The sequence below is a fragment of the Ranitomeya variabilis genome, chromosome 5 (assembly GCF_051348905.1).
Source record: "Ranitomeya variabilis isolate aRanVar5 chromosome 5, aRanVar5.hap1, whole genome shotgun sequence".
NCBI lineage: Eukaryota > Metazoa > Chordata > Amphibia > Anura > Dendrobatidae > Ranitomeya > Ranitomeya variabilis.
In genome coordinates this window covers 323901412-323927340 of record NC_135236.1, presented here as the reverse complement: position 1 = coordinate 323927340, position 25929 = coordinate 323901412, and the positions used below count along the sequence as shown (strand labels likewise).

The 25929-nt window shown below is 38.5% G+C and overlaps 1 protein-coding gene across 8 annotated transcripts in view; it reads right to left on the bottom strand.

The window, feature by feature from the left end:
* Positions 1-25929, bottom strand: part of PCLO (piccolo presynaptic cytomatrix protein) — a 732405-nt gene that overhangs the window by 285242 nt on the left and 421234 nt on the right. For all 8 annotated transcript variants that reach the window (XM_077264661.1, XM_077264660.1, XM_077264664.1 and 5 more), the window contains exon 4: positions 12579-13148. In XM_077264661.1, coding sequence (XP_077120776.1) covers positions 12579-13148 — 570 coding nt within the window. The remainder of the gene's footprint in view (positions 1-12578; positions 13149-25929) is intronic.

The following is a 25929-nucleotide window of genomic DNA, read 5'->3' as shown; positions in this document are numbered from 1 at the left end:
ATATGCTTTTTAGTACATACATTTGGCAGAGTGAGTTAACAATAATTGGTTAAGAGTATAAGAGTGTATGAATGCAGAAAATATTACTCATCAAGGCACTTTTGTGGTCCATTTAATTGAATAAAAACTATACATAATATTGTTTAATCTTGTTCATACCAAAAGGCAAAACAGAGATAACCACAGCTAATGTATTAATCTCATTGTATCTAGTCTAGATCCTGATGTTCACGAAGCAGGACACATCCCAGACTGATACACTTTACCTACACCAAAATGTGAGCAAATATAAAGTCATAGTCAACTATATAGTATATTGTAGATGCTAGAAAAAAAGACTAATTCTAGATGCTGGAATCACTATAATATGATTGTATGTACTTGTTCATAAACTAAATGTGACTTGCTGCTCATAGAAATTAACAGAACATTATAATGCCCCATAAATAAAGCTTATCTAAATACACACAAGGCAATGAAGCATAAACAAATCAATATGTTCTTCCTCTCAACTACCATCTGTGCAGCCACAAGTTCTGCATGCTGAAGCGCCACAAGAGGCATGACTTGGAATATAGCCTCAGCATATCTGATCAGTAACCCAACAGTTCAGACAAGTTTAAACAAAAGAATATTAATTATCATTCTACATTAAACTTAAAGGGTTCTTTTCAATATCTCTCTTCACAATGTGAGAATATCATAATTTTATAGAAAATCATCTTGGCTATCTCATACATAAATTTGACTAGCAATTATTTTGCATATGATTAGTTATGCAGATTTTTGTCATGTCACTGCATTGCTAATGTTTTGCTCCTAAAAATATAAATTTTCTTTTTTACTATATTGTTAGTATTTTGTAAATCCACCTTTGACTTTCAACACTGCTCAATTCTTCTGGGCATGATCTTAATCAGATTCAAACATGTCTCGACTGAAATTTGATCATCGGTCTCTTCCACATGTTCCCAACATTGGGAATTCAACACTTCGACTTCATCATTGAAACGTTTCTTCGCCAGTCTCAATGTATGCTTCGGGTTGTTGTCCTGCTGGGACACTATGTTGTCCTTTCATACCTATAGTACTTGAGTGTGAAAAGTAATTTGTCTTGTAAGATACTCACATATTGCTCAGCACTGAGACTTCCTTAGATCCTGGTCAAGTATTTCATGCCTATGACTGGGAAACAACCCTATATCATGAGGCTTCCTCAACAAACATGAAATATGAAAATTGCCTCTTCAGAGAAAAAGAGGACTTGAACTCTATAGCGCCACCTGTTGGAAGTAGTGATCCTACAAGTCACAATCAACCCTTTAATGAGTCTTGCAATATGACTTAGGATAAAAGCCAAATCAGTATCTCAATTCACAGACATGGTGTTTCGGGCTTTTGACCCTCATCAGTGCAAAGCATGAGAACTGATTTGGCTAGGTGAGAGTCTCTGAACTGAGGTCTAAGGGGTAAGGTTTCTCCTTGTGGAGAGTGACATACCAGCTCTGGCTTGTCAAGGTAAGGAGGCTTATTTGCCATGCAATGCTCTTCTGGGAAACTTAATATGCAAATTGCAGCTTCAGAGAAAAAGAGGACTTGAACTCTATAGCGCCACCTGTTGGAAGTAGTGATCGTACAAGTTACAATCAACCCTTTAACGAGTCTTGCAATATGACTTAGGATAAAAGCCAAATCAGTATCTCAATTCGCAGACAAGGTTTTTCGGGCTTTTGGCCCTCGTAAGTGCGAAGCATGAGAACTGATTTGGCTAGGTGAGAGGCTTTGGACTGAGGTCTAAGGGGTAAGGTTTCTCCTTGTGGAGAGTGACATACCAGCTCTAGCTTGTCAACAGCTCAAAACACCGTGTCTGCGAATTGAGATACTGATTTGGCTTTTATCCTAAGTCATATTGCAAGACTTGTTAAAGGGTTGATTGTGACTTGTAGGTTCGCTACTTCCAACAGGTGGCGCTATAGAGTTCAAGTCCTCTTTTTCTCTGAAGAGGCAATCTGCATATTAAATTTCCCAAAGGAGCATTGCACAGCGAATAAGCCTCCTTACCTTGGCAAGCCAGAGCTGGTATGTCACTCTCCACAAGGAGAAACCTTTCCCCTTCAACAAATATGAAAGTTTCTTCAATTTCTTGATCCCTTAGACCCTTTTCCCTTGTTTCTTCCAGACCATTTTCACCCACCAGAGCGTGGTCTATTGACTTTCATCTCATCACTCTAAATCATCCGTTTCCAGTCTTCTAACATCCACTTTTCCTACTTGTTTGCACATTTGAGCCGATACTTCTTATGACGATACTGAAGTTGAGTCTTCGTCACCTTTTTTAGAGCCACCATTTCAGACTTTTGTAACGTGCATCGCACGGTGTTTGCATGGATGTCTGTGATCTCAATATTATAAATCATGTGAGCCATCTCCACTGCAATGTTTGTCGTGCCCGTACTGATAAATCTTGAGATGAGCCTTGTGATACTTGGCTTTAAATGGATGGATAGACTTCATTTTTACAACTGACCACTATCGATGAGCTGGATGATGCTGTTTCTCTTTTCTTGGGAAATCTTCTTCATTGCTGCTCCTCAATTCGAACCAGTGACCTTTCATTTGGGAATCAACCTAATGACACATTGAGCTATTATGTAGTATGAGAACAGGTTGTAATTTGTAGCACACAGGAAGAAAAAGATTTTTCCACCACTAGGAGAAAAACTGTAAAAATGCAGTGACATGACAAGAATCTGCATAACTAATCATATGCTAAATAGTTGCAAGTTAAATTTATGTATCAGATAACCAAGATAATTGACTATAAATTGAAGGTAGTCTCACGTTTCAAGCAGTAGTGGATGGTGACATACAGAGCCTGAAAGTCAAAAGTTTAAAACATTGTTACCATTTTGCTTCTCAGTGTAATATGGAATTTTATCCAAACATTGGGACCCAAGCTGCCATCAATTCACTTACACAAACATATAACTATCACTACTTCAAAGCGATACCATTGAAAAAAAAGTAAGTTTGTTGCAAATTACAGCTAATGTAACAAACGCACACATGCACTACTTCATGGTTGTCATATGCGTTACCAACTTTTACATAGTTGTTTACCCAGCTTTTTCATGGATGTTTTAAATTTACTGTATACAAGCCAAAGATCAATGTTAAAGGGTATCATAGAAAATTATAATTGGAAGGGACTTCTAGGGTCATTGTGTCTAACCCCCTGTTTAATGCAGTGGATGTGTTTAAAAGTCACTTAAATCATGTATCTTTGTGCTATGATTATGAGAGTTTGCTTTCCAAAGTATTGGCACATTGGTAGGAACATACTTCCATTTGTTTTAAGTTGTTTTAATGCTTTATTTGTTTGTTTGTTTTTGTGAATAGTTGGTTGTCATGACAGCAGGGAGGGGCTTGGAATAGAAGAAAGAGGTGAAGCCCATCTCGTCTGGTGTATTAAAAAACACAATTGAGTACTCTGCATTTTATGGCTGTAATTTGTATTGTACTACTGGCTTAAAAAAGGCCCTTTTGGACCTAAACATTGCTTCACTCGTCTACCTCAATTGTATTTCACCATGTGATTTTTAAAGATGGAATAAAGTTTATGTTTTAGCCCTATTTTCTCTTATGCTTTGGAATCTTGGATTTTTTTATGGCTTTGGACCTTGTGGAGGGTCTAAACGAGTCAGCAAGGAGCTACCAGTGGTGCATGAGAATAACTCTTGGACCAAATCTATCTTCTCTAATGTCTTCTATTCCTCCTAGCGCCACATCATCTGCAAATTTGATTAGTTTACCTTCAGTTTCCTTATTGATATCATTTATAAAAATGTTGAACAACACTGGGGCCAAAACAGAGCCTTGTGGTACCCCACTTGAAACACTCTTCAAATTGTATGTGTAACCATTTATAACAACTCTTTGAATATGATCACTGAGACAGTTATAAATCCATTTTGTCAATCCCATACTTGGTCATTTTTTCATTAAGGATAGTATAAGACACATTATTAAATGCTTTGCTAAAGTCTAGATATAATATATCTACCGCATTTCCTGAATTCACCCAGACAGTGATTCCATCATAGAAGAAAATTAGATTAGTCTGGCATGACTTGTTTGCTACAAATCCATGCTGGCTCTGGTTATTTACTGTATTCTTATTCAAGTACTTAAATATATGCTGTTTAATAATTTGTTTAAAGATCTTTCCTGGTATTGAAGTAAGGCTCAGTGTCCTGTAATTTCCTGTTTCCATCTTCTTTCCTTTTTTGAAGATAGAAACAACATTTGCCATTCTCCAATGTTCTAAGACATCTCTGTTCTCCAGGAATTTTCAAAGATTCTGGCTAGTGGTTCTGCAATTTCCTCTTTCTATCTCTTTCAGTAGCATGGGATGTAATTCATCTGGACCAGGAGATTTAAATTCATAGAAATTAGCTAAGTGTTCCACACCATCTCTCTGTTTATAGTGTGGATTTTTGTATTCCTTCATTAACACGATGAAGATCAGTTGCTTATTAGAGAATACAGATACAATATAGGAATTTACAATTTTGGTCTTTTAAACATCATTTTTAACCACTTCACCCTCTTCATCCTGTAAAAATACTGTATCATCTTTGACTTATGTTTTGCTTTTGACATACCCTCAAAATCCTTTTTTATTGCTTTTGGTCTCCCTTGCAAGCCTCACTTTATTATTGGCTTTTGCTCTTCTAATGCTTGCCCTGCATTCACTGCAGACAGAATTATATTCTTCTTTAAATATGCCTCCCTCGTTCCATTTGATGTACATTTCTTCTTTGCTTTTTAGCAAGTGTTTACGTTCTTTGTTCATCCATCCTGGTCTCTTTAAAAGCTTGCAATTTTTCCTTCTTTTCGGGATTATTACTGATTGGGCAGTGAAAATTTCAATTAGCAAAATATCCCATCCATCTTGGAAATTTCTATCCTTTAGAGCATTCAGCAATTGGACCTTTCCTATGCTCTTTCTTTCTCCACCCTTAAAGTCTGAGTCCTTGCTTGTCTTCCTCCTCTTGTAATCCAAAATTTGAGGATACCATGATCACTGTCTCCTAAATTCCCTGCCACTTTTACTTCCTCAACCATTTCCTCCCTTTTGCTAATAATTAGGACCAAGATGGCAGATCCTCCTGTTCTTTATTCTATCTTTTGAAAGATAAATTTGTCAGCAGGAGAAGAATTTTCTGAACCCATTACTTTTGCCTGGGATTCCCAACATATATCTGGATAGTTAAATTCTCCCATGATCACTATGTTGTACGTTTTTGAGAATATAGACATCTGATGTAAAAAGAGTTAATCGATATCTTCTGCCTATCCAGGTGGCCTATAGTAAGCCCCTACAATAGTGTCCTTTCTGTTCTTCTCTCCTTGTATTTTTACCCAACCAGTTTCTACAGAGCTACCATTCTTTGAAGCTTGGATCTCTGTGGAGTTATATGCTATCCTAAAATACAATGCAACACCTCCTGCCCTCTTGTTAAGCCTGTTTCTTATAAGTGAGTTGTAACCTTCAAGGTTTGTATTCCATTCATGTGCATCATCCTACCAAGTTGCAGTAATGCCTATTATATCATATCTCTCTACCTGTGTTAGCAGCTCCAATTTTTCTTGCTTGTGTCCCATACTCAGTGTGTTTATATAGTATAGTTATATTCTATATACTTGTATAGCTATATATATGCTTGTATAGTTTTTAGTTGATTTGTCTCGCTTCTCCATTTTCATTCAGAATTTGTTATCTTTGTTCTTTATTTTCACTTCTAATAGCAAGGTTCTCAAAAGAATACATTAGCTGCATTCTCTTTCATGGTCGCATATTTCCCATCTTATATTTCTCTTGTTTAACCCATTCCTGAAATGTGCCGTTTATGTACAGCGCTGTGGGAGCTGCATTCCTGCAAACTGCATACTATACTACTTCACATTTAACCACTCAATCAATAGTGACAGCGACATCAATAGGCATCGTAGAGGGAGGGAGCTCAGCAGAATGCCATTGTGACTGCGGTGTGTCAATAGTCTCCATGGTTGTAACAGACAGCTGTTTCGGGGTTTTTGCCCCTCATCAGTGTGGAGTAGGAATCTGGCAATTAGGAGCAATTCCTAGTAAAAAGGCTGTAAAGGCACAGATGATTGGCCTCGGGGAGACCAAAACATCCAACACTGCGGAGACACCATAACGTGTTTCTCAACGCAGTGATCCAGAACACTGCCCCATCCCTTATGGGAAATATGCAAATGCATGTAGAGTAGTTTTCCTTTATTGGATGCTGCCCTTCCCATGGTTGTTCCTTCCTGGGGAAAGGCCTGGCTATTCACTGCTTGCGTTGAGAAACATGTGATGGTGTCTCCGCAGCTACTCTACATGCATTTGCATATTTCCCATAAGGGATGGGGGCAGTGTTCTGGATCACTGCGTTGAGAAACACGTGATGGTGTCTCCGCGGTGTTGGATGTTATGGTCTCCCCGAGGCCAATCATCTGTGCCTTTACAGCCTTGTTACTAGGCATTGCTCCTAATAGCCAGATTCCTACTCCACACTGATGAGGGGCAAAAACCCCACAACAGCTGTCTGTGGATGGAGACCATGCTTGGCATAGGTGGTTTTCCTGTATTGGATGTTTTCCTTTATTGGATGCTGCCCTTCCCGTGGTTGTTCCTTCCCAGGGAAAGGCCTGGCTATTCACTGCTTGCGTTGAGAAACACGTGATGGTGTCTCTGCAGCTACTCTACATGCATTTGCATATTTCCCATAAGGGATGGGGACAGTGTTCTGGATCACTGCGTTGAGAAACACGTGATGGTGTCTCCGCGGTGTTGGATGTTTTGGTCTCCCCGAGGCCAATCATCTGTGCCTTTACAGCCTTTTTACTAGGCATTGCTCCTAATAGCCAGATTCCTACTCCACACTGATGAGGGGCAAAAACCCCAAAACAGCTGTCTGTGGATGGATACCATGCTTGGCATAGGTGGTTTTCCTGTATTGGATGCTGCCCTTCCCGTGGTTGTTCCTTCTCGGGGAAAGGCCTGGCTATTCAATGCTTGCGTTGAGAAACACGTGATGGTGTCTCCGCAGCTACTCTACATGCAATAGTCTCCATGGTGACCCTGAGCAGAAAGATGGTGGTGGGTTCACCCAGGGACACTGGCCAGTAAGCTCCTACTCAGAGCAAGAGATAACATGTGGTAAGAATAACTAGGTAATAGCACTGTCGCTTACCACCGAGGGGAGAAGGATGAAAAAAATAAGTCCAGGAGCAGCTGGCGATTAAAACAGGTTCTGTGTAGGTACCTGTTAAAAAGCAAAGAGACTAGTAGATAAAGTAAGATAATCGCTGCGCCAGCTGAACTAGATGGAGATGTAGCAGGGTGAATAGTCCCAAAAAATATATAATATTCCAGTACTCACTTGCTTGCTACAAAAAGATCTGACATGCGTAGGTCGATCAGGAAATCCTGCTTGTTGATGTAGCTGTTGGGAGAGCTGAAATAGTGATTCAAGTAATTTGGGAATAGATAAATATATACGTGGTGCGATTAGGGTATAAGGATGTACTTACAGGTGCTATCGCGTGCAATGCACTGTAGGGCCCGTAGAAGGGAGTTTGTTTAGAATGGATAGTCCACTAAAGCTGTGCCAGGTTTTGGCGTTATAGGAATTGCTGCCAGTGAGAAGAGGTACCAATACCGTGTTACCGGTGTAGTATGAAGTCTCTGTAGTATGTAGACAAACACATATAGGGTGTAGTTAAAATACCCTGGATAATAGTCAGGTGTATGTACCCCAATGCAGCGTGCTTAGAGTGGTTGGTAAGAAGGCGCACTTACTTGCAAGGTTGTAGATAAGGAGGAGGGCTGTGCAGGACCCACCGGGTAGTAGATGGAACCAAGCTGGAGTGAGGTGTTTGGGAATTACTGCCAGGGAGGAGGAGTGTTTAGCGTGTGGAGCGCTATGGTTGGGGGCCTCAGGAGTACACAGGCTTCCCGCACTGACTGTGAGTGCCGGCCGGAAAGCAGGGCACAGCGGTGACATCACTGCTGTGCTCTGCTTTCACTTTACGGCCGGCGCTCACAGTCAGTGCGGGAAGCAGACGGCGAGGGACGTGTGACAGACAGAAGAAGGTGAGTATGTACTGTTTGTTTTTTTTTACATTTACAATGGTAACCAGGGTAAACATCAGGTTACTAAGCGCGGCCCTGCGCTTAGTAACCCGACAATTACCCTGGTTACCACTGTAAAACATCGCTGGCATCGTTGCTTTGGCTGTCAAACACGACGATACACGCCGATCTGACGACCAAATAAAGTTCTGAACTTTCAGCAATGACCAGCGATATCACAGCAGGATCCAGATCGCTGCTGCATGTCAAAAACAATGATATCGCTATCCAGGATGCTGCAATGTCACAGATCGCTATCGTTATCGCTGCAAAGTCGTTTAGTGTGAAGGTACCTTAACTCCAAGGCAGCAGATCTCTGGTACTGCAGAAAGGGTGATGTAATTAATTGTGATAAATACAATGGGGAAAAAAGTATTTAGTCAGCCACCAATTGTGCAAGTTCTCCCACTTAAAACGATGAGAGAGGCCTGTAATTGACATCATAGGTAGACCGCAACTATTAAAGTCAAAATGAGAAAACAAATCCAGAAAATCATCTTGTCTAGTTTGGCAAGATTTATTTTGCAAATTATGGTGGAAAATAAATATTTGGTCACCTAGATCTGGTAGATCTGAATGTCATTAGCGTGTTAGTGATAATAAAAACCATGGGACGTTATGAGCTGTTCTAGACCAAAGGTATAGATTTAAAAAAGTAGGGGTCCCAGAGCATAGCCTTGAGGGACACCAAAAGTTAGAAGGTGGGGTGAGGAGGGAGGTAGTTTTGGAATTGGAGACACTAAATTTGCAATTAGAAAGTGATGAGGAGATCCAGGAGTAGGCAACGTCCTTGATGCCAAGGGAAAAGAGGGTTTGTAGTAGGAGAGAGTGGTCGACTTTGTCGAACGCAGAGGACAAGTTTAGAAGGAGGAATATAGAGAATGTTAACTTTGATGGTAAGTAACCCGTTAGTAATTTTGGTCAGGGCAGTTTCAGTGGAGTGGTGGGAACGGAAACCAGACTGTAGGTCATCAAAACGTGAGTTAGATGTGAGGTGGAAGGAAAGTTCAGCATGAACATGCGGTTCAAGGAGTTTGGAGGCGAACAGGAACAGTGATTCGGGACAATAGCTGGATGTAGAGGTTGGGTCAGGGATGGTTTCTTTAGGATGGGTGTAATTGTGGCATGTTTGAAAACAGAAGGGAAGGTACCAGAAGTTAACGATAAGTTGAAGATGGATTAGGGCTGGCAAAAGTATGGTGGTGAGGTTGAAGAGGAAATTGCATGGCATGGGGTCAAGTGCACAAGTGGTAAAGTGGAAATTGGAGAGGATATGGGAAAGCTCTACTTCATTGATGGCGGGGAGGAAGGCTATATGGAAGGGGCAGTGGTCTGTTATATGTAGGGATTGTAGTGGTTGTGTTGTTAAGACTTGTCTTGTTTGGTCAATCTTATTTTTTAAATATGCGGCGAAGTCTTCTGCAGAGATGAGGGAGGTCGGAGGGAGCATTGGGAGTCGGAGAGGAATTAGAGGTGTTGAATAGCTGTTTGGAGCTTTTGGTTAAAGGGGATTCAAGGGTGATGAAGTAGTCTTGTTTAGTAAAGGTGAGGGCCAACTTGAATGTAAGAGTTGATTTTTTTTAAAGCAGTGAAGTCTTCTTGCAAGTATGCATTCTTTTAGCGCTGCTAAGTACTAAACCCTAACTATTTAGAAACTATTTCTTTTTGTGTAATATTCACTTTGGGTTTAAATCTCCCTGGCTTTAACAAGTCTGCAGTCCACAAACTAGTATATGGTATTAAGCTAAGTATATTCTCCTAAATATATAGCCATATAGGCAATTAAAAAGTAGACCATAGCATTCTAAACATGTTTCACCAAGATAGATGTCATCAAGGAATTGAGGATATAATGAGCCGTCACACCAAACAGTGGATGTTTTAAATGCTTTGCCGTGTGACAGCTAGGGAGATTTAAATCCAAAGTGAACATTACAAAATAAGAAATAGTTTGTAGCTAGAGTTTAAAACTTATATCTAAATGGACAAATATTTAGAATTGAAAGTTCTCAGTGGTTGATACCTTTTAATGGCTAACTGAAAAGATGGTAACAAATTGCAAGCTTTCGAGACTACTCAGGTCCCTTCATCAGGCATAGACACAGGCCAACACGGTACCAAGATTTATATCTTTCCTGTATCCAAATAGACAGTAATATAATATATAACAGCATTTGCGATCGGACTAGTTTCAGATGTTGTTAAATTATTAACAATAAAAGTCAATATTTTTTTTACAATCCCTAAATTAGGGCCCTTTTTCCCCTAGGGGGTATTAGACAATACGGAAAGGAGAACACACACAATGTTACTGTATGTGCTCCTCTCATCCACATCCCAGGAGAGGGAGATGAGAGTGCACAAACACTGACATTGTGCAAATTCTCATTTCCCTCTTCTGTTATTGGCTGAAGTTGTGTCCAAATGTTTTAACTTTTAATGTTTTTGATCCAGTTTCTCCTAGCTCTACCAAAATACAGTAGGGTGAGCTGGGGTGAGACGGGGTGTGGTGGAGGCGTGACACTACTGATTGTCTAATTCATGATGAACTGTGGCTATCCCTATGCCAGAAATCTCACGCCAGTGGACTCGAGTAATATTTCTGGAGTGGCACACAGAGGTGCACACCAATTGTCAAATCATCCTTATTCATGTAGAGGCATGCACCTCTTCATGAATCATGGGCGTCTGACTCCACTCTGCCCTCCCTTCAAGACCAGCAAGAAAATAGCTGGTATTGAAGAATTGGGGCCACACAGTTCATTACTTGGGTGATAAAATGTACTTTGCTGTATTATTTTTTGTTGCATTAGTGAGAACAGTGCACCCTTATTATTTAGCACACTATAGAAATTTGGAGCTTTGAGTACATTATTTCTCCCCTCAGCTAAATTTTACTATCCATTAACCTCCATAAATATGGCTCTTTAGTGCTTTTTCCCTGTGACATTTCTATAGTTTTTCACTTGTAGTTGGCATGTAATTCTTTTAGGCAATATTATCTTTGGCTACTATTATCAATATTAGTTTTTTTTCCATCTATATTACACTGATTTTTATTAGCAGCTCCAAAAATATTTCTCATTAATCTTCCTGGACAGAGTGTAAGAAAATCACACACTAAGCTGCCCATTAATTAAAACAAACTGGCACAAAATCCCCTCAACATGTTTCACTGCTATACATAGCTTCCTCAGGGGAAATTCAGGGGAAACAATGGATCAAGTATATGCAGTATATAGACAATAAATTACTTGCAGTAAGTATTAAAATTATTTCAGATGTAAACAGAAATGATAAGCAATCTTAAAGATTACTGAACATCAATCTGGGGCAACACACTTTTTATTTAATAAAAGAGTGGGCAGGCCCAGAAATATCACCAATTAACAAAAGTTTTGAGAAGGGTCCCTAATGTCCCTCAAAAGGGCCTGACATTCCAGGAAAAGTTAGGCCTGAATTTACAGGTTGTGGAAACTCAGCATGCAGAGCAGTATCCCACGACCCTCCATGGCTGCTCTCATAGTGAAAGAGTGAGAGCTCATGAGATCCCACTTTCTGCAGTTACCGAGTGCTGCTGTGTACTTTACCAAGAAAACCAAAGACAGAAATATAATGATTAAATACCTTGCAGTAAATAAATAAACAGCATAGTGCATGAAAATAATATACGGTACTTAGGTAACATGTTTTTTGATCCAAAAAATTCTAAAGCCATCCCACCACTCAACAGTGACCATAATTGAGACAGTCCTATCTCTAATATTAAAAACCTTATCTTTTGTCAAGTGACATGCATGTGGATAAGGGCTGAGAAAGGCTGGGCCCAGCTAGTAGACACACAGCCATGGGAGACCAGTGGCCAGTGTGAAAATGAGCTTACAAGATACATGCACACCAGTTTATATCCCAGTTCATACCTTTGGGTTGTTTTGTATACTTTACTAAGTTGTCACTGGTAGCTGGAAGCAGCTCTAATGATGTTACCAGTCAGCATCTGCTTAGTAAACTATGAGGCAGCACTTGGTTAGAGCAAAGATCAAGGTCTCACAAGATCTCACTCCTTCACTTCAAGGGAGACCAGGGAAGTTTTGAGATCCTGCTCTACATTCTGGGATCCCACAACCCAGAAGTTTGGAATGTTTAAGAAGCTTTCAAAGGGACATTAGGGATCTTTCTGATCTTTCAGAGTGGTTTTGTTAATTGGTGATATTTCTAAATACTTTCTATCTGAGTCTGCCAAGTCTTTTGTTAAATAAAAAGGGCAGCCCCAAATTGGTGATAAGTACTCGACAATATAGTAGGTGAACAACATTTCTGTCAATTTATTTTAACACAATGATAGTTGATTTATATAGCAATTACTACTTACAGTCTTTTCTTTTCCAGTTTCATGATCTATGAGTTGGCTTGCTCCAGGTTTAATTCTCTCATCACATGTTTCTCCATCAATTTCCTTCAAAGCTGTAGCTGAAAGGTCAATCATCAAATCTTGCTTTGGCATCATTTTTCCTTCAGACTGTAAATAGTCTGTAGTTACTAGTGCAGTGTCCTGTACATCATCTTGCTTATGTTCTTTAAAAGGCAGTACCTGCGCTATTACAGGGGTCACTAACACTGTATCTTCTTTTATCACCGGAGGCTTAATGTCTATTGGCTTGATATCTTTGTTTTCTTCATCAATAACATTTTCATTATGTCCACGTTTTCCTTCTGGATCTTTAGCCATTTCTTTTTTTAATACTTGATCAGTTGTTTTCTCATTTAATTTTACACTAGGTGTTGAGTCTGTTGACTGTTTTTGTGGTTGGTCTGCAAGAATATGATGTTTTGGTGAAGACTTAGGTGATAGTCCTATTGGTTGGGGCATTCTGTCTAAATCCCCAAGACTTCCCAAGAGTGCTCTTTGTGTTTGGCAATTTAAGCATAGCCATTCTGCAGCCTGTAGATGAAAAGAAAGCTTTATTTATGATGGAATTATCAATATTAAAAATCCAACTTAAAGGCTTTGGCGGTAATATCATGCGTTTGTGAATTACATTATTGAATTACATTGATTTTAATTCTATTATACATTTACTACACAATGCTATTGATAAGTCTTCAGTGTCTTCCAGAAAATGCATTTTCCTTCATGCCTAGCCTCCTGAACTTATATTCTAGAACATATTTGCCTATCACTTTGACATATTACTTTAGTTTCTATCTACTTTTACAATGATTACATTACTTTGTGTCAGGTGGTACAACAGTATGAGATAATACATCAGGAAGTAACAGTGTCATTTGAAACCATGCAGCTCTAGCTTTCCAACCATGACTTGTGAAGTGATGTAGTCTAAAGTATGGAAAGATAGTTGGACTCTTATTCACATGTGCATACCTTGATGTCTCAACGGTTGAAGTACATAAGGTACATAGGTAGACAGTATATGCCATAATCACACAAGCTACCATGCTTATATATTAAAATAGGAGTAAGTATGGCAATTCTCTATAGTTAAGGACCAAACAAAAACTTCCTTTAATAGCAGCAGCCTGAATTCCTTGTCCCGGTTTGGTCATATTAATGTGATCAAAACAGACATTTTGCCAAAACTTCTTTATATATTTTCAAGACGGTTCCTGTCTGCATTCTTCAGACCTTTTTCTCCCGTCTCAAGAAGGTTTTCAGCAAGTTAGTATGGGTGACGTTGAGGTCTAAGTTTTAAAACATGTCATCCCAAGACTATAGGGGATAACAGTCTGCCCGATCTAAAAAAAATACAATCAGTCTGCCATTCTTATGACTGCAGTGAACTGATTGTGGTCTGTGGGGCATAAGCAATGGGTGAAAATGGATTGGACCTCTTTCTTTGGACACTCACATCTCTACCTTAGATTGGCAAAAGACATGTACAAACAATTACCAATACTCACTTAACACTTTTTGCAAACATGAGAGCAAGTCTTAATGATATCATCTATGTCAAGTAGGTTGGGTCTATTAACGCCCTTGTTTTGACAACCAAAGTTTCACCCATGCTTCAGGAGTGGAAGCATTTCTAATCTGCGACAGATACGCTGGCGTTAGATTGAGACACGTTCTCTTTGAATCGGGCTCTTTTCCTTCCTTTACAGGACTTGATGGCTCTTGTTGAGGTAGGTGTCTATCTAGGCTGGAATATTTCCAGCTAAGGTCATTTATAAATTCTCACATACATCTGACTAGTACAAAGGATGAAATCACTCTGTTTTAAACCTTAATCATTCAGGTGGGTCCTTGTAATAAACTTCTATCTTGTATATACAAAGCAACACAAAGGGACACCTGCAATGACCTTCTACCCTTTACTGTGGCCTGGAAGAGGGAATTAGGCAGTCAAATTTCAGAGGAGGCTTGGCAAAAAGAATTTATATTCTCCCACAAATTACTTATTGCTGTGCTCAAGAGAAAAACTACAATATCATATCTATATGGTACCATTGTCCCATTATGCTACATGGGATCTTCTACATATATGGCGGGAATGCCCATTGTTTTATGGGTTATGGAATTCAATTTTCTCCCTGTACAATAACCTTACTGGTAGCAGTCACACCCACCACAAATAGTACTACTTTCCATTACTCCGGATTCAATCTCAAAGGCAAATAAATATACAGTATCTTTAGGCACTTTCTAACAGGTGTTAAGTCGTTAAGTCAATTATTCCATATCACTGGAAATCCACAAAAGCATCTACTTTGAGTGAATGGGTGGAAGAGATTACCAATATAATGAAAATGAAAAACGTGATTGAACATGAAAACAATCACCTCAAAGCTTTTCATCACCAATGGACATGTTGGATATTATTCAGTGAGGGGAATGACTTGGCATCTGGTATCAAATAAAAATACTTAAAATACAATATCGTAAGAGAAGAGGTCTCCTCTGAAGTACTGGTTTCAATAAGTTGTAGTTTTGTTTGCATTTTTATTCCCCCTCCACCTCCTTTTCCTTCCTGTTCTTTCTCTTTCTGCTCTCCTTTCTTTTTTATATTCCTCTTGCACACACATAATTATTATGTTCATGTTAAAGTTTATATTAATACCTCATCAATCTGATTTAATGAAAAGTTTTTATGATAACTTTATATTAACAACTGTTAACCTTTTTATTGTTATTATTGAACGGAATTGGAATGTTCTGTTTCCATATCAATGTTGTTAAAACCCAATAAAAATATTTAAAGTAACGAAAAAAAATAATAGCAGCCAAGAAATTAAGAGGCAATGTCTAAGAAAAGGAAGACATATAAGGTATACCAAACCATGATAACATCTATTTCATTAACATTTTCATTGGTTTTATAGATTTATTTATTTCAAAAACAGAATCTATAACATTTTATAATTATTAAATAATTGAATACTAACCCTAATTCTACTCACGATTTTTCTGTACTCTGACAGGCAGTTATATGACCTACTGTTACCATGGCATCACCCTTGGATGCATCTGTCAAGATATGTGAACATGAGCTGACTGAAATAATTTTTATGTAAGTACAACTCAGAAAAATGGTTATGTCTGACCAGGTTAATTTAAGAATTTGACCTCGCTTTTCTTTGTTCTTTCTATTCCTTATTTTGCAGTACAGATGCGTGTAGAATATGAATTCGGGTTTGTCTTTTATGATGTAAATAATGCAAAAATATTAACAAGGATATGCACATCTGATTATTCAGACTCATGTCTTTTTCTATTTAAAATTCCTACAATAATGATACAGATCACTTATGTTCACGCACCAATTACTTTAGTAACACAATTGACCCACTATCCTTGTTTTGGACAAAGAAAACACCAGAGCTATTGTCATATTTTGAATTGTGTTGCTTTGAGTTGTTACTATTATTCATTTGCTTCTGTTACATTAACCCCTTTATGACCTTGGACATATCCTATCCATACATCCAGGTCGGTAGGTACTTACTGACCTTGGATATGTATGGATACGTATTGGCAATGTTGCGCTATGTGCGCGCAATTGCCGAAGGTTGTTAGCTGATTCCGTCAGCTGACACCCGGCACTCACTCCGAGGAGCTGTGCCCTTTAACCCCTAAATGCTAGCGATCACAGCATTTAGAAAGCAGGCAGATGGAGAGAGCCCCCTTTGCCATCCAATTGGTGCCCTATGACATCATCGTAAGGGCCCGACCATTGCCATGGTAACCTTATGTTGTCATGAAGACATCCAGTTAACTAGGCTCTAGGAAACATTTTGGATCATGCTGGTGCATTGCAATGCACTAAAATTGTGATCAGAGTGCAGAAAGTGAAATTTTCATGAAGGGACTAACACATTTTTTTTTTTAAACTTAAAAATATTGTAAAAATATTTTTTTAATAATCAAAAAATAATAATATATACAGTATATACAGTATATTGTACCTATAAATAAATATTTTTGTGAAAAAAAAGTACACATGTTTGGTATTGCTGAGTCCAGAATGACCTGACCTATAAAACTGTCCCACCAGTTAACCCCTTAAGTGAACGTCATAAAAAAACGAGGCAAAAAATGACGCTCTTTCTTCATACTGCTGAACGAAAAGTGGAGTAAAACGCAATCAAGATGACAAATGTAAAAAAAATGGTATCACTGAAAAAGTCATCTTGTCAGGCAAAAAAACAAGATCAGCAGAAAAATATAAGTTATAGCTCTCAGAATAAAGTGATCCAAAAATAATCATTTTTCTATGGAAAAAGTGCCAAAACACAAAAAAACTGCATAAATGGGGCATAGCTGTAATTGTACAGACTTGAAGAATAAATATGCCTTATCAATTTTACCACATGTGGAACAGCACTAAAAAAACCCAAAAACAATTATTGAATTGTTGGTTTTTGTTCATTCTGCCTTCCAAAAATCTAAATAGAAAGAGATGAAAAAAAGTAATGTGCCCGAAAATGGTATTAATAAAAATGTCAACTTACAATGAAAAAAAAAGCCACCACATGACTATTATAGGTCTCAAAATATGGCAATGCAAAAATAGTTTTTTTTGCAAACAAATTGTCTCTTAGTGTGTGACAGCAGCCAAACATAAAAAAAGCTATAAATCTGGTATCGTTGTAATCGCACCAACCCGAAGAGTAAAGTTGTCTAATCACTTACACATACTGCACAAGAAACAGTGTAAACAATAAATAAAACCAATTCCTCACCTGCTGTTGATTGTTTCATTCTACCTCCCAAAGATCCCAATAAGGCTGAGCTCACATTTATCCTGCGCTGAAGGATTACACCAAGATTTCAGTATAAATCTCTGAAATATGTGATTCAGACGAAACATTATAGGAAGATTTCCTATAATGAGGCAGATGGAGGCACTGTGGACGCCATAGGACCTGTGATCCAGCAGTGCCTGTCTTTTTATGCGTGCAGTTTTGTGCACTTCTAAAAAGACACCCCTGAACAGAAACCAGGCGGAGTTCAGAGTAACTCCGCTGCCTCATTATAGAGAATAGATCCCTTTGGGGTTTTTATCTGAATTATATCACTCAGAGATTTAGATGGAAACCCCGGTATAAGTGCTCAGCATAGAGCGCTGGATAAATGCGATCCCAAGCATTATGTAAAATGTTCCTAACAAAAGTTTAACCCCTTCATGACCTTGGGATTTTCCATTTTTTCCGTGTTCGTTTTTCGCTCCCATCCTTCCCAGAGCCATAACTTATTTATTTTTCCAACAATTTGGCCATGTGAGGGCTTATTTTTTGTGGGACGAGTTGTACTTTTGAATGACATCATTGGTTTTACCATGTCGTGTACTAGAAAATGGGAAAAAAATTCTAAGTGCAGTGAAATTGCAAAAAAGTGCAGTCCCACACTTGTTTTTTGTTTGGCTTTTTTGCTAGGTTCACTAAATGCTAAAACTGACCTGCCTTTGTGATTCTCCAGGTCATTACGTGTTCATAGACACCTAGCATGACTAGGTTATTTTTTATCTAAGTGGTGAAAAAAAATGCCAAACTTTGCTAAAAAAAAAAAAAAATTGCCATTTTCCGATACTTGGAGCGTCTCCATTTTTCATGATCTGGGGTCGATTGAGGGCTTAATTTTTGCGTTCCGAGCTGGCATTTTTAATGATACCACTGCGGTGCAGATACATTCTTTTGATCGCCCGTTATTGCATTTTAATGCAATGTCGCGGCGACCAAAAAAACCATAATTCTGCCATTTCTAATTTTTTCTCGCTACGCCGTTTAGCGATCAGGTTAATGCTTTTTTAATTGATAGATCGGGCGATTCTGAACGCGGCGATACCAAATATGTGTAGGTTTGATTTTTTTTTATTGATTTATTTTGAATGGGGCAAAAGGGGGGTGATATAAACTTTTATATTTTTTCATTTTTTTCACATTTTTTTTACTTTTTTTACTTTTGCCATGCCTCAATAGCCTCCATGGGAGGATAGAAGCTGGCACAACACGATCGCTCTGCTACATAGCAGCGATCTGATGTTCGCTGCTTTGTAGCAGAAATGCAGGTGTGCTGTGAGCGCCGACCACAGGGTGGCGCTCACAGCTACTGGGGATCAGTAACCATAGAGGTCTCAAGGACCTCTATGCTTACTATTCAGAAGCATCGCCGACCTCTGATCATGTGACGGGGGTCGGCGATGTGCTCATTTCCGGCCGCCCGGCCGGAAGCGCTGGTTAAATGCCGCTGTCTGCGTTTGACAGCAGCATTTAACTAGTTAATAGCGGTGGGTGATTTGTGATTTCACCCGCCGCTATTGCGGGCACATGTCAGCTGTTCAAAACAGCTGACATGTCCCGGCTTTGATGGGGGATCACCGCGGAGCCCTGCATCAAAGCAGGGGATCTGACCTCGGATGTACTATCCCGTCCGAGGTCAGAAAGGAGTTAAAATCAATCCACAAAAAAGGAAGTCTCCACTCAGGTTCATCAGATGTCAATGGAAATATAGGAAGGGTCCATGTTCCTGGTAGAATAAAGGCTCCGGAAAAGTGAAATGGCTCTTCACCCCCCAAAAATAAACCCAGCCAATTCTGTGCTCTCAAATCCAAATGCCACCTCCCTTCTTATCTCCAGTGTGCCTAAACCACATTTAGCGTCTGCATGTTTGGCATTTCTGTAGCAATGAGAGCCTGTCTAATTTATGAGTGTGTGTCTCCAGAAGCACAAGTTAGGCACAATTTACGGGCACTACAAAGTACTGGTCACTACAACATACGGGTCACTACTGCAGTTTACAATTTTCACTCAGCAACATCCACTGCTGTTTGTTTCTGGAAAACGCCCATGGAGACAAAATTGTCACTACAACTGTAGATAAATTCCCAAAGGGTATAATTTCCAAAATGGGGTCACTTGAAGGGGGATCCTGCTTCTCTAGCACTTATGGGCTCTGTATATGGAGTCCAAAAAATTATTCTAGGAACATCTGTGCTCCAGGCGGCAAATATTCTCACCGAAAAGCTGAGCCATACTGTACAGCCACAATCTACATTCAGCAAAAATTGTGAGACAAATTTTGGTAGCATTTGTACCCATTTGACAGTGTCAAAATGTAAAATCTGGTGTGAAAACAAAATTTTCGTGGAAAAAAATTATTTTTTCTTCACTGCCCAATGGTATAAAATTCTGTGACCAACCTGTGGTGTTAATATGATCACTGCACCCTTAGATGTATTCATTGAGAGGTGTAATGTGTAAAATGGGGTCTTCTTTGGGGGCTTCTGCTGTTGCAGCACCTCAGGGACTTTGCCAATGTGACATGGCACTCTCAAACCTGTCCATAAAAATGTATCTGAACATATGGTGTTTCTTTCTTACTAAGTTTTGCACTGTGCCTCAAAAGTAGTTTTCAACCACATATGGGGTATTGCCACACTCAGGAGAAGTATTACAACAAATTGTATGGTTCGTTTTCTCGTGCTATCCTTGTGAAAATGAAAAAATTGAGTCTAAAAACATTTTTGTCAGAAAAATATATATTTTTTCATTTTCACAGATCAATGTGGTAAAATTCATAAAGGCCCATCAAAGTCACTTCAAATGTGATGTGGTCCCTAAAAAATGGTTTTGTAAATTGTGACGGAAAAATGAGAAATCACTGGTCAGCTTTTAACCCTTTTAACTTCCTAACAAAAAAGATGTTTCAAAATTTGTGCTGATTTAAAGTAGTCATGTGGGAAATGTTATTTATTAACTGTTTTGTGTGACATAACATTCTGATTTAAAGGGCATAAAAATTAAAACTTTGAAAATTGCTAAATTTTCACCAAATTTCCTTTTTTTAAATAAAATTATTCATGTCAAATAAATTTTATTACTGTCACAAAGTACAATATGTCACGAAAAAACAATCTCAAAATCAGAGGTATCCGTTGAAACTTATTAACAAATAAAGTGACAATGGTCAGAATTGTAAAATTTGGTCTGGTCATGTAGGCGAAACAAGGTTTGGGGGCTAAAGAGCTTAATATTCACATTAGGAATATATTCTTATAGACTATCACTCAAAGGCTTTGTCTATCTGCATATAATAGTGATCTCATGTGTGATGCAGACCAACAGTGAAAGTAAAGTCTACAAGTTTAATTTCAAGTATGTATACAAAAAACAAATGGATAAAAAAGTGCAACTGAACACTAAAGGGAGATGACAAATAGCAAGCTTTCAAGACTACTTACATCTCCTAATCAGGCATGGTGGAACAAGTTTAGACTAAACAGTATTAAAATTCACTGAATTTGTTGCTCATGCTCTTGATAAATTTGAAGAGAAAAACAGAGAAAATCACAGAATAAAGAAGTCCAAAATGGTATGAAAGAAATTGCTTTTATTATATTATGTACATAAACAAGTGAGGTAGGGGTGGGGGGGAATCAGGAAGAAAACAGACACACCAAAAGGGACAATACAAATTGCAGATCATATAATTAGCAGCAACAAGATATAGTACATTAAATAAATAGTAAAGTGCCTATGTGCAAAATTGCAATCATGCGGCCTGATAGTATCAGTTTACATGTACAGATAATGTCTTGATGCTACATAGGTAAAGTGATAAGGAGTAGTAAATATGTGCAGGTATATAAGGGGGGACAAGGGTAGAGAATTAAAGTGCCTGTGCTGAAAATGACAGAAAGTAGTTAGTTACAGGTATCAAAACCACTCATAGAAAGAACATGATTCAATTAATGCAGTGTATAAATAATGGATGAGTGGTAAGTGAATCTTCTCATAGATACCTGGTGCATGTGGACTGTGTCCCCTGGATGCACCATCTCCGACGCGCATTTCAGCGTCAGCCTTTGACAGGGGATCAATGAAGGCAGATGCCAAAATGTGCATCGGGGAGGGCGCATCCAAGGGACACATTCCACATGCAACAGGTATCTGTGAGAGGATTCACTTACCACCCAGCTATCTTTTATACACTTCATTAATTGAATGTTCTTTCTATGAGTGGTTTTGATACCTGTAGCTAACTACTTTCTGTCATTTTCAGCACAGGCACTTTACTTCTCTACCCTTGTCCTCCCTTATATACCTGCACATATTTACTACTCCTTATCACTTTACCTATGTAGCATCAAGATATTAACTATACATGTACACTGATAATGTACTATATCTTGTTGATGCTAGTTATGTAATCAGCAATTTTTATTGTCCCTTGTGGTGTGCCCATTTTCTTCCTGGTTTTACCCCCACTCCTACCTCACTTGATTATGTAATATAGTAAAAGCAATTTCTTTCATACCATTTTGGACTTCTGCATTTGGAGGTTTTCTCAGTTTTTTATGCTCATTTTACCGATATGTCCCATATCTTGTCCATTGTTACACATGTGGAGGTGATGATATATTATTTTGAATAACATTACTTATGGCCGTTTATTTCATGTGTACTTTGCCTTTGAGGCCTTCTTTTAACCAAATCTTGACAAATTTGCTCTAGTGTTAGATTGTTTAGGCTTCCTGTTTACACCAGTCTATTTGGCTTACTTTGTGCTCAAAATTTTCTTTAAAATCTTGATGTACAAAGTTGCATCTCAAGCTATGCCCATTTACCAAAAATACTGCCTTTCCCTGATAAACTATGACCCTTTTTAAGTGTCTAAAATAGATGTACATTCTCAAGGAATCACCTGCAACATTACAAAGCCAAAGAAGAAAATAACCGGGTACCTCTAGTAGTTACCTACAATCCAAATCTGGAGGTGCTATGGGGAGCAGCACGGAAATTACAACCTTTACTACTAAAATATGTAAAACCTGTCCATTTATAATCACCACAGACAAGATAAAGATTCCCAATTCACATCAGGACTACAAGATACCAGGTACCTTCAGCTGCATCACATCTAATGTGGTGTACTTAATCATTTGTACTAAATGTCCAACTGAGGGTCTGTATGTTGGGGAGACAGGGCAAAAACTGAGAACAAGGATAAATTCTCACCACCATACAATTAAAAAAAAGAATAGATCTACCTGTGGCCAAACATTTTTGTAAGCTTGATCATAGCACCATGGACATGAAATTACTTATATTAAAAGGTAACTTCAAATCTCAGAGAGACAGGAGAATCTGGGAATATAAACTTATGACAACCTTTGACACACTTAGTGCAGGAATGAATGTGTCACATGGATTTATGTCTTTTCAATTAAGGAATTTGCACTTCAGACCATGTGGGGTCATCATAACAGAACCAGACCCCAATCAGAGGACAACAAAACATTCACTCCTAATCTAGGAACTTTCCAATATTTATGGACACTACTGTTTATCACTTATCACTCTCCCATAATGACAGTTCTGCGCTGTGTTGTGTATAAATATGTGATTCTTTAGAATTTGCTTTAGTCTGTGCCTGACGAAGAGACCTGAGTAGTCTCGAAAGCTTGCAATTTGTTACCATCTTTTCAGTTAGCCATTAAAAGGTATCAACAACTGAGGACTCTCAATTGTAAATATTTTTCTAAAATCAATGTAGCAACCTTGAATCAGACCCAGGCTTGATTCCAGCTAAAGAGATGCACCTAAGATGCATTTCTGCACCCAATAAGTAAAATAGGTTCCTTGCACTTTTGTTTAAATACGCAGCATCAAAAACTCCCCAAAACCTCATCATGGCAATGTAGTCTAAAATGGTGGTGAGTGGAAGACATACTCCACCCTTTTCCTGTTTGAGAATATTTGACATTGTAGCAGTGGCTTTCTTTTCTCGTTTTCTCTGTTGCTGAGATTGCCCCTTTTTCAAACTGTTTCTGTGCTGAACTTTGACATGAATTGGTGGCAACAAAAATTCCATATAATATCTGCCTTTAAATCATTATATTTTTATTATAAATACCTAAGTGAAATAAAAGTGAAAACATAATAATATACAGTACCAAGTATGTTCTATTTAAATAGAGCATCAATAATAGCATCAACTCTGAGGGCAGAAATGTACTGTTCCGACAACAAAAATTCAATGTAAAATCTAATTTATGCTACACTTTGTTCCGGAACTGTTCAGGTTGAATGGCTGCTTGGTATTAATAACATGGATAATTGCAACATTGTTTCATATTCTAAAGGTCAGCCTTTTTTCAATTATTCTTCCAGTGAACTTTTATATTCAATGCTATGGATAGGTTTTACAATTTTAGACCATGCACAATAAAACACCTGTGGTTTCTAAATGGTTCTACAATAATAGTATAAATAATTATACACTGTATTAATCTAATTTTTTTTAAAAAAAGCATGGCATTTTTTAAAGCTTTTTGCTGCTTTTACTAACCTATTTCTTTTTGTTAGGGCACAGTCAGTCGGCCGTATAACATGGATGACAATTGCATCATAGCGCACAGATTTACCGGTGGCTCTCCTGACCTAAGCGTGATATCTGCATATAAATACTGTACATGCTGTCACTCTCGGATCAGGAAAGCAACCGGCCAGTCCAAGCATTGCGATGTGATCATTATTCATGTTATACACCTGTCTGACTGTGGCCTTAAAAAAGTTAGTTGGGATTTTAAACCTGATGGCTTTGAATTCTTAGGATGGCTCAGCAATATTTGTTCGGTAGGGTACTGTAGACGCATTGGTTGCAAGGAACAGTGCTGTACTTTTAGTAACGTCTGTGACTGGAAGTACAATTCACTACAGCAAATGAATGAGGCTAATCGCTAAAGTCAGACACAGCTGATACTAAGTATGGCACTGTGCCTGGTAAAGACTATTGGGGAAGGCACAGAATTTAATACTGCTGGCCTCTTATAGGAAAAGGCCATCAATAAGTCTCAGATAACCCATTAAGTCCTGTGAAGATCTCTTTTAATCTCTTTGTAGTAAAACTGTTTACAGGGTTTTCCAAAAATATACATTGATGGCCAATCCAGAACAGAACAAAGAGAGTATAGCTCTTTTTTGGGAGCCCCAGCCACTTTGTTATGCCTTTAAAATGTTTTCCCTTCAAAATTCTATTAATTTTTAAGTTTCATTTAAGGTCAAGTATATTCTGTTTTTTTTTCACATTTGGAGGATAAATTTCTGTATTGTTTAATAATATAACCCTATAGAGATAAAAAAATAAAAAGAATTAAGACTAACATAAAAAGTCAAAGAACTACTTCAACATCAATTAAATTATTACTCATATATTATCTTATTTCTACAGTAAACAAGACTATATTTAAACTGCATTAATAGATACATTCATCTCTTAAGAAATCCAATTATGAGCCAAAATGGTGATTGGTGATTTCTGTTGATCATATCACATCTACTGAATAGTCACATACATTCACACACATCAGTGTTGTGAACTCCGTTTTCAGGCTCCCTCTTGTGGTCACAGATGGTATTGTGTGACTTTGGTTTTTTGGCTCCCCCTGGTGGTTTGGTTTATTATCCTGCGGGTCTGCTGGATCAGCTGCCTCGTTATTCACCAGGGAGGCTCCTATTTAGCTCTGCTTCACTTCCACTTGTTGCCGGCTGTCAATGTATTCAGTGCTATTCTGATTACTCCTGATTATCTCGTTTTCTCCTCTTCAGGATAAGCTAAGTTCTGTTTGAATATTTTTTGCTCATCTGCCTGCAATATGATTTCTGTGTATGATGAGTCTAGTCCAGCTTGCTAACATGTGATTTCTTTTTGCTGGTAAGCTCTGGGGTACGGAGTTGCTTCCCCCGCACCGTTAGTTGGTGCGGGGGCTCGAGCAATCTCTGCGTGGATATTTTGAATAGGGTTTTTTATTGACCGCACAGTTTCCTTCCTATTTTCTGCTATCTAGTATTAGCGGGCCTCATTTGCTAAATCTGATTTCATCTCTGCGTTTGTGCTTTCCCCTTAACTCACCGTTAATATTTGTGGGGGGCTATTCTATATCTTTGGGGTCTTCCACTGAGGCAAGTGAGGACTTACTTTCACTCCAGGAATAGTCAGTTTCTCAGGCCGTGACGAGACGTCTAGGATTTTTTAGGTAACGTTCCACGGCTGCCTATAGTTGTTTGCGGATAGGATCAGGTTGCGGTCAATCTAGTTACCACTTCCCCAGAGCTAGTAGTCTGTTCAGTTACTTAGCTAGTCCGACCTGCGATCCTTGCCACTAGGATCATAACAGTACAGCCGGCCTATAAAGTGTTAATTGCATGGCAGAAGCAGGAGAAAAGAAGCTTGGAGATATTTTTTTTTTTTTTGCTGCCGTGTGTCT